The 13,721-nt window shown below is 39.1% G+C and overlaps 1 protein-coding gene across 10 annotated transcripts in view; it reads right to left on the bottom strand.

Annotated features, from left to right (window-relative positions):
• The window catches only part of ITSN1 (intersectin 1), a 241,170-nt gene that overhangs the window by 160,883 nt on the left and 66,566 nt on the right, over positions 1–13,721 (bottom strand). For 9 of the 10 annotated variants that reach the window (XM_061133932.1, XM_061133933.1, XM_061133929.1 and 6 more), the window contains 3 exons: positions 4,430–4,489; positions 2,218–2,310; positions 1,018–1,081 (listed from right to left, as the gene is read on the bottom strand). In XM_061133932.1, coding sequence (XP_060989915.1) covers positions 1,018–1,081; positions 2,218–2,310; positions 4,430–4,457 — 185 coding nt within the window. In that variant the 5' untranslated portion in view covers positions 4,458–4,489. Of the gene's footprint in view, positions 1–1,017; positions 1,082–2,217; positions 2,311–4,429; positions 4,490–5,186; positions 5,206–13,721 lie in introns of those variants that run through there. The other variant, XM_061133930.1, reaches the window with a different exon arrangement.

Genomic DNA, 13,721 nt, shown 5'->3' on the forward strand with positions numbered 1-13,721 from the left:
ATAAAATTAAAAATATTTTAAAGTTAATGAACTAAGGGGACAAGCAATTAGTTGGATAATTCAGTCAATGTGGAACACCCAATCCCTGATGATGACAGCAGACACCTTCCTGAAGTTTTGTTTTGAGGACCTGTAATGTGCCAGGGCCCACACTAAGGTCTTTGTATACAGTTTCTCTGCTAAACCACTCAATACTCCTATAAATAAATATGCATCTTCCCATTTTCTAGATTTGAAAACTGAAGCTGACAGGGAGAGAATAAATACATGTTCCAAACCATAAAGATAGATAGTTGTACAGATGACACGAATTACACGTGTTCTTTTCACTACAGCAAGCTGTCTCCACAACACTAAGAAATGCAGGGAAATGAAGAGTCAACTGTAAGAACCATCCATTGCAGGAAAGCATGGCCTCTGAGCCAAAGAATTCACCATAGCTTCCCAAAGTCATAGACCTAGTACCCAAAACTATATTGGCCACTCTTTTTCATTCACTCTCTCTCCAATGGTTTCCAAAGACTGAGTACTTATTTGTGCCAGTTAATCAAGGGATTCACCAATATTTATTATGTGCTCACCTTGTACAACACTGTAATAAATGCTGGTTTTTTCACTCTTTCATTGGTTATTTCCCTATTCAGCCTCAAATATTTTCTTTGCATTTTATTCCATGAAAGATACAATACCATCACATTATAAACCAAGAAATGTGGGACACTCTGTTGAGTATGGGTGATGAGAATGAAGCCAAAACAATTGGTGACTAAATATCAAAACGCAGATTTCTCAACTGGAAGTCAAATTTACAAGCAGTGTTATCTTGCAAATGTCACCACTTTTTCTTTTTTAAGTTCCATATCAGAAAGATAATTTTCAGAAGTATTTCTCTGGAAAGGTGGAAGCATATTTCAGACTAGAGATACACATTTTCCTTCTATAATTTAAGAAATTAAGAATAGATATTACTGAACTATTTTTTTTATGACCTTCTGTATATATGAAGCTCCAACTTACCATATCTGTGCTAAAACAGGCTGAGGTAACCCAGATTGAAAAAAAAAGTTTCTAGCTTGATCACCTGTAAATTAAATGGATAAAGTTTTAGAAGAAAATAGTGGATGACAGAAAACTCCTATGTCAAAATTACAAAAATGAAAGAGGCTAATAATCTAGTAAATACGAAACTTAATACATTTTAAAAGCCAAATGATAAGTTTATAAGTAACAATAAAATGAATGCATCAGTATTGACTTTATTTTTTTTCTATTTTCTCCCTGCAGCATTTTATTTATTTATTTTTAACAGTTCAATGCTTTTATTTAATTTTTTTTCATTTTTCATTTATTTTTATTAGTTGGAGGCTAATTACCTTACAACATTGTAGTGGTTTTTGTCATACATTGACTTTAGAACGTAACACTTAAAAAAGAAAATGTCTACCATATGTAAGGGTAGACTGTTTATGTTAATAAATCTACTAGCAATTAAAATGGTAACAGCTACATATTATGACAAAGTGTACCTACAGGAATCCCCAAGAAACTGATGACCCATACTTCTGCTTTACAAAAGAGTTCTTTGTTATTCCCATATACCTACACTTCAAATTTTTGGTACTGCTAACATATTTACAGAGAATGAGTAACAATGATCAAAAGAATCACATCAATGACTAAGAATTAATAAGTTAAAGAGAACTGAGACAAACATACACAAAAACAAGTCTCCAGGAAATCTAGATTCCATTTTTTCTAAATCTAATTCCTGAAAAGTAATCAAACAGGAAAGAAACTAGAAAAGGCAAAGTACAAAAGAATCTTTAAGGACACAGAAATAAACAAAATGTTTTTAAATGTTCATATCTCTTAATTTACTAAAGTTTCTCAAGCCAAGTTCATGGTCAGAATTAAGGAAGTGTTTTTACTCAAGGACCACAGTCCAATGATACAATCACTTCAAGAATGTGATCAATTAACTTAACCAATTCCCACCAGTGATATGCCTAAAACAGTGACTTGGCATTCATTAAAAATTGCAGAAAGGCTTGAGTGCATCGGAGGAAAAGTAACTGTGAAAATACAGAATCCAGGCTAAGTCAAAATAAGTAAGGTATACCCTTGGTCATAGGTGCCCACCTTCACTCTGCATAATAGATTTTCCACAGATATATGCACTATGGTAAGTAAAAATGTAAAAATACTGACTCCAATTACCAGTAATAAATCCAGATATTGGCTTTAAACTATGGAACTGTTGATCATGTTTTGCTCTTTCCTCTACAGTTATGGCCCAAATATCCAGGCTGCCTACAAGCCAAAGAAAAGACAAAGGAATTATTCAACGAAAAAAGAAAAACAACGTGCTCACACAGTTTCCACAGTGCTTATATGGTCAGTATATTATAAACCATTTGATAACTTACCATCTGTTTGTCCTTAGAAGTTGTGAATACAAAGTTAGAAAACTAAGAGTAGACACATACACAGTACTATGTATATAATAGATAATAATAAGAACTATATGGCACTGGAAACTCTCCTCAATACTCCATAACACCCTATAGGGGAAAAGAATCTAAAGAAGAGTGGATGTAAGTCTATGTGTGACTGATTCACTTTGCTGTACTGCAGCAAGTAACACAACACTGTAAACCAACTCTATTGCAACAAGATAACTTTTTAAAGGAAAACAAAGAGAGAAAAGTAAGAGTAAAGCAAGAAAAAAAAAGACATTAATACACATTCTTTGTGAAGGTTATGGAAAAATTGAGCTTCACTAAATTACTATTCTACTTGATTCCATGAAAATCTTTTTGGAGTGATAAAAATACTCAAATGCTAGACTGCAGTAACTTTTATAGAATGTAGATTATAACTCACTGAAACTGATTTTAAAAATGCAAATAAGTATCCTGGGGAAAAAAAAACAATGACAAACCAGAGAAAACAGGGTTAAGTTCTTCAGTTACAACTCATGGACTGACCAGGTGCCCCCTCATTTCTGAGACCGTCTTCACTTTAGGGCCCCACCAGGCTCCTCTGTCCATGGGATTCTCCAGGCAACAATGCTGGAGTGGGTAGCCATTCCCTTCTCCAGGGGATCTGCTGGACGGAGGGATCAAACCCATGTCTCTCCTGCATTGGAGGCAGATTCTTTACCATCTGAGCTACCAGGGGAGCCCACTTTAGTACAAGGTCTCCTCACATGAATTCACCACAGTAACTCTTGATTAGACACAGGAAAAAGGCTTTCAGAAGTCCAGACGTTTTCCCAAATGGTGGGAACAGACAATATGTGAAGGGGCAGGTCTGATATGACAGTGAAAGTCAGAGCAGCCATTCATTCCGTCTCTGGAAATGTACTTGCTGAATGCCTTGTATGTGCCAGCACTGCGACAGACATCACGGAAAAGAGGGCGACCCAGGCAGACCCAGACCCTCACAGGTCCTACAGTCCTCAGCGTCTGGGGCCCTGTCAAAATTCGTCAAGTAAAAGCAAACCCCAACAAACAAACAAAACAAAAACGTGCTCAGTGATTAGGAAGGGGGACAAAGACAAAACACAAAATAAAATAGTAACATGAATGGTTTTGAAAAGATTCTGCATTAAGAATCCCACAGAGACTTTTCCTGATGTGATCACAGGAATGAGGCTTTGGGACGCCTTACTCTCTTCATGGTGACCAGGTGTGACACTTGCCAAGAGATACTTTGGCAACTGTAGCTCTTTAAAACACAAAACATGGCCAGTAAGCAAAACCAACGTTTAACACTTTCCTAATAATCTTAGGGAAGATTACCTGAAAAACAATTTTGTGTAGATTGGTATTTCAAATAGATAAACTAAAGTAAAACAAAAATTCCATGCTTCAAACCCAGTCTTCCAAAGTACAGAATATAAATGACCCAGTCACCTAAACAAATAAATTGCAGAAAACAGCAACACAAAACAGAGATGGGGGGAGGGGGGTGGTTCACTAACAAAGCAACTAAAGAGACGCATGAACTAATTTCACTGTGTCTTGTTCAGACACTGAGTTGAACCAACCAACTGTAACAAAAAAATAACACCTAAAGAATAGTAGGGAAATTTTTAACGGTGACTCCACAGCTGAGGACATTAAGGAATTACTATAAATTTCACAGGAGTGGTAACAGTATTGTAGTTATATCTTTAAAAGTGTTACCTTTTAGAAATGTCCGCTGAAATAGTTGTGGATGAGATGATCTGATGTATGGAGGCGCTCAGAAGAAGCCAGGTGAACCAGCCCTGGCCATGAGCTGACTGACAGTCACTGAGACTTGTGATAGTTGATTATACTATTCCCTCTACTTATGTGAGTACTTGAAACCTGCCATAATACTAAGCTTTTTAAAAAACAGTTCCAAAGTACATTAAAAAAAGGAAAAATCTTTGAAAACTTACCACCAAAAGGTGTGGGAAACTGAGCCATGGTTCTGTTACTTTCACCTTGCTAACCGACGCCTGTAATTGAAATGCAACGTTTAAGTTTATGACAACTTCACTTCTAGGTACTTATAAACACACTAACAGGTTGTCTTTAATGACCTGAAGACTAACACTAGAGCTAGGGGATACCATTGCAAATGAAGGTTACCACTGAGGGTTCACTCATTCATTCCTTCTCTGTACAGTTTCTTAGTCCCGGGTGCAGTGATGGGCACTAAGGAATGTGGATGAAAGCCTCTAGGGCAACAAGAAACTCTCAGTCTGGTGAGTGATCCTATACTATTATCCCACTCATTGCATTGTTGTATTTGTTATTTTTTAAATCTATCTTTTTCCTAACCTTCACATATACTAGTCCATCTGCTTGATGGTTACAACAACTGCTCTTTTTCATTAACACTAGTACATGCAGTGCACTGTCTTACCTTCTTCTTTTTTTTTTTTTTTTTTTTTTGGTGACTCTTTGTGACCCCATGAAGTGTTTTCATCAGCAACAAACACTGGAAGTCATTTTTCCTGAAGCAGCATGCCCACTTCATTTTTGAGAACACACACACACACACACAGGATGTTCTCAGTCCTGTCTGACTCTTTGCGACCTCATGGACTTTAGCCCACCAGGCTCCTCTGTGGAATATTCCAGTCAAGAATACTGGAGTGGGTTGCCATTTCCTCCTCCAGGGGATATTCCCAGCCCAGGGATCAAACCCACCATCTCCTGTGTCTCCTACGTTGGCAGGCAGATTCTTTATCACGGAGTTACCTGGGAAACCCAAGTACATGCTGTGAGGCATGGGGGAAAAAAACTAAAATTAAAAAATCTCAACATAAACTATTAAAGAATTTCCATTTTTAGGACCTCCCTGATGGTACAGTGGATAGGAATCCGCCTGCCAATGCAGGGGACACGGGTTAGGTCTTGGTCTGGGAAGATTCCACATGCCTGGGAGCAAATCAGCCTGGGCGCCACAACTCCTGAGCCCTGGTGCCCAGAGCATGCGCTCTGAACCAAGAGCAGCCATCGCAATGAGAGGCCTGAGGACCACAGTGAACAGCAGGTCCGCTCACCTCAACGGGAAGGCAGCCCCGCTCATTACAACTAGAGGAAAGCCTGTGCAGAAATGAAGACCCAGCACAGTCATAAGTAAGTAAATAAAGAGAACTTAATGGAACATTTGTGAAGTAGTTAGCCTGGAAAACTAACCAGAGTGAAGCTGGGGGGTGGGGTGTACTGTCCCAAACAATAAAAGCACTGGTAGACAGAAAAGACCACAGAAGGGAAACCAGTGGATTCGTTGTTTCAAAGTGTCAAAGCAGACCACAAGGAAACTGAATGTGGGAAATAAGCTTAATAGAATTTTGCCAGATAAGTCCAAAAAGCTTTTATTTTTGTACAAAAAAGCAAAGTGTAAGCATTTATCAAAAGGAAGTTGAAAGTCTTATATTAAAAAAAAAAAATCTAACTGTGGTTTAAAAACACAAAAAAGGAGTGAGTGAAGGCAGAAGTTCAACCCATACAATGCAATTTCAGCAGCTAAGGTGAGCTATCTATGACAGGGGTTATAGAGCTATCTATAATCCCCCAGCCCAAGACTGGTACTGTGAGCGGCGGAAAAGCAAGCAAAGCCTCATCTGTATCTACAGCCACTCCCCAGCACTCACATTACCGCTTGAGATCGCAAATGACCATGGCCTTAGAGGTATGTTTGAGACAACCTGAACTCTCCATGTGTTCCGGATTGAAGTCAAGACGGGGTATCCTGAGATTGCCATAAAAGACTGCTTGCATTCCCACACCCTGTCTTTGGGAAGCACGAGATTAGGAGTGAACTGGACATAGCAAGCACACTTGGATGTCTCTGTCTCCCAGCATCCCCAGATGGGACCACCTAGTTGCAGGAGAACAAGCTCAGGGCTCCCACTGAGTCCACATTATGGTGAGCGGGATAATTATTTCATTATATATCACAATGTAATAATAAAAGAAGTAAGAATTATCCTGAAACTGTATTTCCCTCTGTGGAAAAACTGTCTTCCACGAAACTGGTCCCTGGTGCCAAGTTGGGGACTGCTGATCTACAATGAAAATACACAGGAACGGAGGCTTCTACATAAAGGAAGCTAGAGATGGGTGATCTTCTCCCTGAGGAATCAGGGATGCAGGGCCATGGCCTCAGAGCAAGTGCAGAAAGCTCACCAGCTGATGCAATACTTCTGGGGAAGATCTGTTCTTCATCAGAGAAGGCAGCCCCACGCACACAAGTCTGTCCGCCCAACTTTATTAACACTCAGCAATTCTATTTCCTGTAGCCTTTTCTCTATAAATATATAATTGTTTCCTTCTTTTGCACACTTTACATTATAATACATACTTTCCCCAAGTTGGGCTTTCTGGGTAGCTCAGCTGGTAAAGAATCCTCTCCAATGCAGGAGACCCCAGTTCAATTCCTGGGTTGGGAAGTCCCACTAGAGAAGGGACAGGCTACCCACTCCAGTATTTTCGGGAGTCCCTGGGGGTTCAGCTGGTAAAGAATCCCCCTGCAATCAGGAGACCCGGGTTCGATCCCTGGGTTGGGAAGATCCCTGAAGAGGGGAATGGTTACCCACTCCAGTATTCTGGCCTGGAGAATTCCATTGCAAAGAGTCGGACATGACTGAGCAACTTTCACTTCCCCAAGTTATTAAAAACCTTTCATAAACACATTGCTGGTTACTTTTATCTTTTTAGAGTGAAGCAAACATTCCTATATTTACATATAAAAAATAGAAAAACACTCAGACTAAATATTGAGCAATCAAGAAATAGTAAATAGTAGTTTGAAAAGTTTGACTAAATGTTAGGATTTTTAAGCCAGAAGCTAAAACATGTTCGAGAAAAGTCTTCAACCTTTCTTCATTTCAGCTTGAGAAAGGGGAGCTAATCACAGAAAGTTACAAAATAAATATGATTCTGAATGTCAATATTTACATTAAAATTCAAATTTTAATGTATTTAAAGTAGAAGACACCTCTGTAAATTTATATTTATAAAAGTGTTAGGTCATCCTTAAAACAGTATTTATTAAAATGTCATTTTGCACAAAAACTGTGTTAAAATATATTTGTTATTTGATTTAGTGTTTTGCTATCATAAAGGGAGATTACTCAGAAAATATTAAATGATTTCAAAAAACAAAATATGTATAATTGGTCTCTAGCACACTAAAATTTTTAAAAAATGGCAAAAATTAATCATGAGGAATAAAATTTCTAAATTCAATTACTGGCATAATTTAAAACTTTTAACTTTACATTAAATAAACTTTGTAAAACGTCTTTAAAAATAGGTATGTCATATAATTCTTCCTAACTTCCTGGACGTTGGAAAATTTTCTAACACATTATAAAATTAAAGGGGGGAACAGGTAAATATAAAAACGAGTAATGAGACGAATTAATTCAAACATACACTCATTCACAGAAAAAGAAATCCTCACAATTACACAATTCCAGGAATTAGCAGAATTCTAACAACCAAAACAGGACTTAGTTAAGGATTAATGATCGAAAGACCAAAATGAGATTATGAACATACAGTATCTGTTTTTATACTTAATTAACGCCCATACTCTCACGAAATCTTGGAATCATCTTGCATAAAGAAGCAACATGGGTGAGAGGACTTGGGAGCCTGGGGCAGTACTGAGCTACGCACAGAACAGACAACTGGTGAGGATACGCTGCTCAGCACAGGGAACTCTACCTAACGCACCGTGTGAGCCCAACGGGAGTGAAGGCCACAGGGAGGGGTGTGTGTGTGAGGCTGGTTCGTTTTGCTGGGCAGCAGCTCAACTAGTAAAGAATCTACCTGCAGTGCAGGAGACCTGGTTCTGTTCCTGGGCTGGGAAGATCCCCTGGAGAAGGGATAGGCTACCCACTGCAGTATTCTTGGGCTTGCCTGGTGGCTCAGACGATAAAGAATCTGCCCACATGCAGGAGACCTAGGTTCAATCCCTGGGTTGGGAAGATCCACTGGAGGAGGAAGTGGCGACCCACTCCACTGTTCTTGCCTGGAGAATCCCATGGACAGAGGAGCCTGGTGACTGGGGTTGCAAAGAAGAGCCTGATCCATGGGGTCACAAAGAGTCGGACATGACGAAGCACAGCACACCAAAGAAACTAACAGAACATTGTGAATCAACTACACTCCAATGAAAATTATTCTTTTTTTAAAGCAAGAAGGAAAAGTCCCAACAACTAGACAAGCAAAGCCTACAGAAGAGGTAGAGACTTGAACTATGCTGTGAACACACCACTGACCTATGTTGGTTGCCAGATTCCTAACCAGAGAATACTTGGTCTCAATATTTAAAGACATCATCTTAGTAGAGAAGGTATTTTATGTACAATGGAACATTTATAAGCAAATTATGCTTATATTCTCCCCACTATTCTTCTTTTTGTTGTTTAGCCACTAAGTCCAGCCCAAATTCTTTGAGACCCCATGGACTGTACCCCACCAGGCTCCTCTGTCCATGAATCCCCAGGCAAGGACACTTGAGTGGGTTGTCACCCCCTCTCCCAGGGGACCTTCCCAAGTCAGGGGTCACACTCACATCTCCTGCACTGGTAGGTGGATTCCTTACCAAACACTGAGCCAAAGAGTGATTCTTTACCAAACCAGAGGAGCCTTAAATTTACAGTGTTCCAACAGTTCTAGATTGCAGGCAACTACTTATGCTGCCAGAGAAAGGCAAGCTGGCTAGAAGGAATCAGAAGCCAGAGAAGTAAGAAAACAAGAGACCTATTCTTCCTCATATTTAAAATAACTTTATCGCTGGCCTGCATTTTCACAGGTCTATTGTCTACATGCAGTTCACAGTGTCCTTTTCCAATATTCAGGCTAATTTATCTGAAATAGATTTTTATGGTACTAAGGCAATAAACTTTGAATTCATTTCTTATAAAAATTTATTTTTAAAATTTTGTTGTAAAGTTGCTCAAAAGGTTTAGTTTTATGTTAAAGGACCCACAGGCTAGCAAGGTAGAGAAGAGAAATTTTAAATTTCTGGAAATATGGCATCAATGAAACATTGAGAAAGAAAGGAAAAGAAAACTGTCAAAATGTGAGACAAAATGAAAGCATAAGCAACAATAAAATACCTTGTGAAGTACAAAAATATTTTCAGGAATACACAAAAGTACATAGTATATCACGATATTATCTGGTATTTGAGAGTTGTGATGGTCTGGTTTCAGGCACTCATATTCAACCACTACCACCACCACCACTATCCCACCCCATTCCACTCCACCATTCTAGAATAAAAATGGAAAGGGATCACAATTAAAATTAAAACAAAAACTACTCCCCCCGTATCTCTTACTTTTGGAAGCCATTACATCTCTAAGAACTCAAAATTAGAAAACCTTAAAAAAAAAATGAAACCTCTATTATTTAAAAAAAAATAAAATAAGAGTCTGCAATGAACAGAAAACAACTAGAAGAGTCTACACCCCTGCATTTTAAGCAAGTCTTACACCAAATTCCACTCCTGTGAAAAACAAGCAGGAGATGAACAAAAGGCAGAAAGTTGCCCTGTAAGATTACACATAAAGCCAGGACGTATACAAAGGTCTTTTGAAATACAGAGAAAAGGTACCGAAAGCCACACAGTACATGGACAAAGGAACTGACAAATCCCAAACATACAGCCAACCTGATCAATGCCGAATTGTCATGTCTGAAGTCATGGGCCTCAAATGCAGCTTCTAAATGTGCCACTGTTTGAAGTTGAACAAGATGGCCTGTAAGGGATGTGCAGCTTGCTCACGAGTAAGATTTTAAAACTGCATGAAGGGTGAAGAACCCAATAAAAGAGAGAACCGAGTTCAAAGAGACAATGTCAATGTTCTGTCTGAAAAGCTGGAGTGAATATTCAAGCTGTCCTCTCAAAAGAGAACAGGCATGCCTCCCAGATTCCCGTTGCTGGGGAAGGGGTGGCGGCAGGGGACCGAGGTGAGGAGGGGACGGGTCAGGAGCAACCCGTGGCCAGCAAGCACCGTCAGGCCCAGTTGTCAGCACACCTCTGGGCAACACACACTGGCATTTCAGACGACGCGTCCACTCACCCCGCTTACGTTCCACAAAGACAAATGCCCAAGGAAGCTTGCCTATGGAGCTCATGGAGCAGGTTTTAACCTTACTTCTCCTAAATCACCCTTATTTTAATATTTGCAATAGGAGAGAATTCAGCAGGGAGCAATCAAAAGCATAGCTACAAAGTTGAAAAATGAGGGACAGAAAACAAAAAGACAGAATAAAGGCATTCTTGTTTTAAGACAGAAATGGAAATTAACCAGCCCCTCTTTGAAGCCTATTGGCACCTCCAGACCACCAACCAGCTGCCAAGTCACATCTGAGAAGTAAGTCATTAACTTACAGCTTGTCTAATGTTTCTAAGAAATCAGATTCTAGAACACTAAACTGCAGACAGGATAATCATTCAGAAAGCTTCAATAAGTGAGGGACTTTATTTCTTCCAGAACGTCCCATTTTCAAGAGGGTTATTAAGAATAAAACAGTTATCACTGAAAAAAAAAAAACAACAAAAAACAGTATCACTGAAAGGCACTAAAAGCTGAAAAATTCCTGGAAGAAAGCAGACTACCCCAAATCAAACATCAATAATCTTAAGAATCAATGAGTGGATATGTATATATATAGCTGATTCACACTACTGTATAGCAGATACAAACAAAACATTGCAAAGCAATTATATGCCAACTAAAAAAATAATTTAAAACAACATAAAATTAAAATCTATACTAAGATACCATAAAAAAAAAAAAATCAATGAGTGGAAGAGGGGCATTTCAGACTAAATTTTATTTTAAATATAAATCTTTTGAAATTTCAAGATTATCAGTCAAATAATGAGATTATATAAATTTAAGCTATTATCAACTCACTTTCCAGTTTCTTCCCAAATAAAAATAAGTGACAAAAAAATTGAAAATTTCACAGGTAATTGTAAACACTTATCACGTGGGGGAAAAGAAAAAAGTAATGACCTTGGTAATGGGAGAGCAAAATGCCCTCCTCTGTGTCATGTGGATAAATCCAGTCACTAAAAAGAGACGAGCTAAAGCTCTTCTTCCAAATAAAAACTGAATTCTCAACACACTGCAAAGCACAAGCACATTTAAAAGAAAATATTAATAAACCTTCCATATTAAAATAACCTTCCATATTAAAAAAACCTTCCATATTAAAATAACCTTCCATATTGTATCACCAGAAATGACATCACCCTGTCTTAAATCAACACACTGTACCGGTTGGCTACTCTCACATTTATCATTAAGGTCATTAACCTATAAACCTCTAAATACAAGCAGCAACCAAGAAGGGTCTTATCAGTTCTGCTTCAGGAACAGTGATCAAAGCTGGGCAGAGAAAAGTCTTAGAGGAAGTCTCAGTTTTGGAAAAGAAGTCAAGAAACTACCCAGAAAGCACCAACTGCACAAAACAGTGCTGTAACAGTGAAAAGAGCAAGAAAGCAGAAAGGCCTCCTGCCAGATTTTTAAGCCTCATTCCACAAAAATAGTGCAACAGCTGCAATTGGATAAATTAAATATGAGTTTATAGAGCACAGTAAAAGAAGAAATGAAACATACGCATGCTGTACAAAAAACAACCATGTGCTAGTATTGATAAACTGCTCTACATTTGAATATACTCATCAAAATGAAATCTGCCTACATGGAAGCCTTGAGAGGGCTTTCTTGGTGGCTCAGTGTTTTGTAAAGAACCTTCCTGTCAATGCAGCAGACCCAGGTTCAATCCCTCGGTCGAGAAGATCCCCTGGAGAAGGAAATGGCAACCCACTCCAGTGTTCTTGCCTGGGAAACCCCATGGACAGAGGAGCCTGGCGGGCTGCAGTCCCTGGGGTCGCTGAGTCGGACATGACTTAGCCACTGAGCACAAAACTTTAATACTGAGTACACAATGAGAAGCCAGTGAGCATTCCACACCTTTGACATCATCACAGACGAGTGCGCAACACTTAGACCAACTAACTGTCCTGATGCCAGCAAGTGGAAACCTCAAGGGAGATTTGTGTTAATCCCGTATTAGAGTCTGTGCCAAGGACTGGTAAGTGTTTACCCAATCAGGAAATAAAGGAAATCTATAGGCCTACCTGTTAATAATCTCATCCATGCATAGACGCTGGTTGGCTCCTGCTACAGCTGAACATTAATTTACCAACAGGTAAAGAACAGCCATGAAATTAAAAGATGCTTGCTCCTTGAAAGAAAAGCTATGACCAACCTAGACAGCATATTAAAAAGCAGAGACATTACTTTGCTGACAAAGGTCCGTCTAGTCAAAGCTATGGTTTTGTATGAATGTCCGTCTAGTCAAAGCTAGTCATGTATGGATGTGAGAGTTGGACCATAAAGAAAGCTGAGCACTGAAGAATTGATGCTTTTGAACTGTGATGTTGGAAAAGACTCTTGAGAGTCCCTTGGACTGCAAGATCAAACCAGTCAGTCCTAAAGGAAATCAGTCCTGAATATTCGTTGGGAGGAGTGATGCTAAAGCTGAAGCTCCAATACTTTGGCCACCTGATGGGAAGAACTGACTCCTTGGAAAAGACCCTGATGCTGGGAAAGACTGAAGGCAGGAGGAGAAGGGGACGACAGAGGATGAGATGGTTGGATGGCATCACTGACTTGATGGACATGAGTTTGAGCAAGTTCCAGGAATTGGTGATGGACAGGGAAGCCTGACATGCTGCAGTCCATGGGGTCACAAAGAGTCAGAAACAACTGAGTGACTGAACTGAACTGAACTGAAAGAATGAGCGATGTCCAAAGGAAAAGCCTTACTGCAACATCAATGAAAAGTGACTAAGTGTCATGAATGAAAGTAAAGGACAATACAGTCATTAACAACAGCCAACTGTGCCCTGGTAGGTGACCTAAAGGACATCTATGCAGGACAAGATTTATGACACAAGGAACTTTTAGGGCTAAAAAACTATTCAGTGACATTAGCATCACTAAACACTCAGCAGACTGCAGCCAGCAGAAAACCAGAGTGTTTCGGGAGACAACAGATACATGATTCAAATCTTTAATTTCACTTCACTTGACTGAATTACACTGAAATATATTTATTTAAGCCTGAGAAAAAAAGACAAAAGCTGAAAAGAATCTTGGTCATCATTTACTAAGGATTTCACTCAATTTAAATGGAGGT

Source organism: Dama dama, chromosome 31, assembly GCF_033118175.1.
Source record: "Dama dama isolate Ldn47 chromosome 31, ASM3311817v1, whole genome shotgun sequence".
NCBI classification, from domain to species: Eukaryota; Metazoa; Chordata; class Mammalia; order Artiodactyla; family Cervidae; genus Dama; species Dama dama.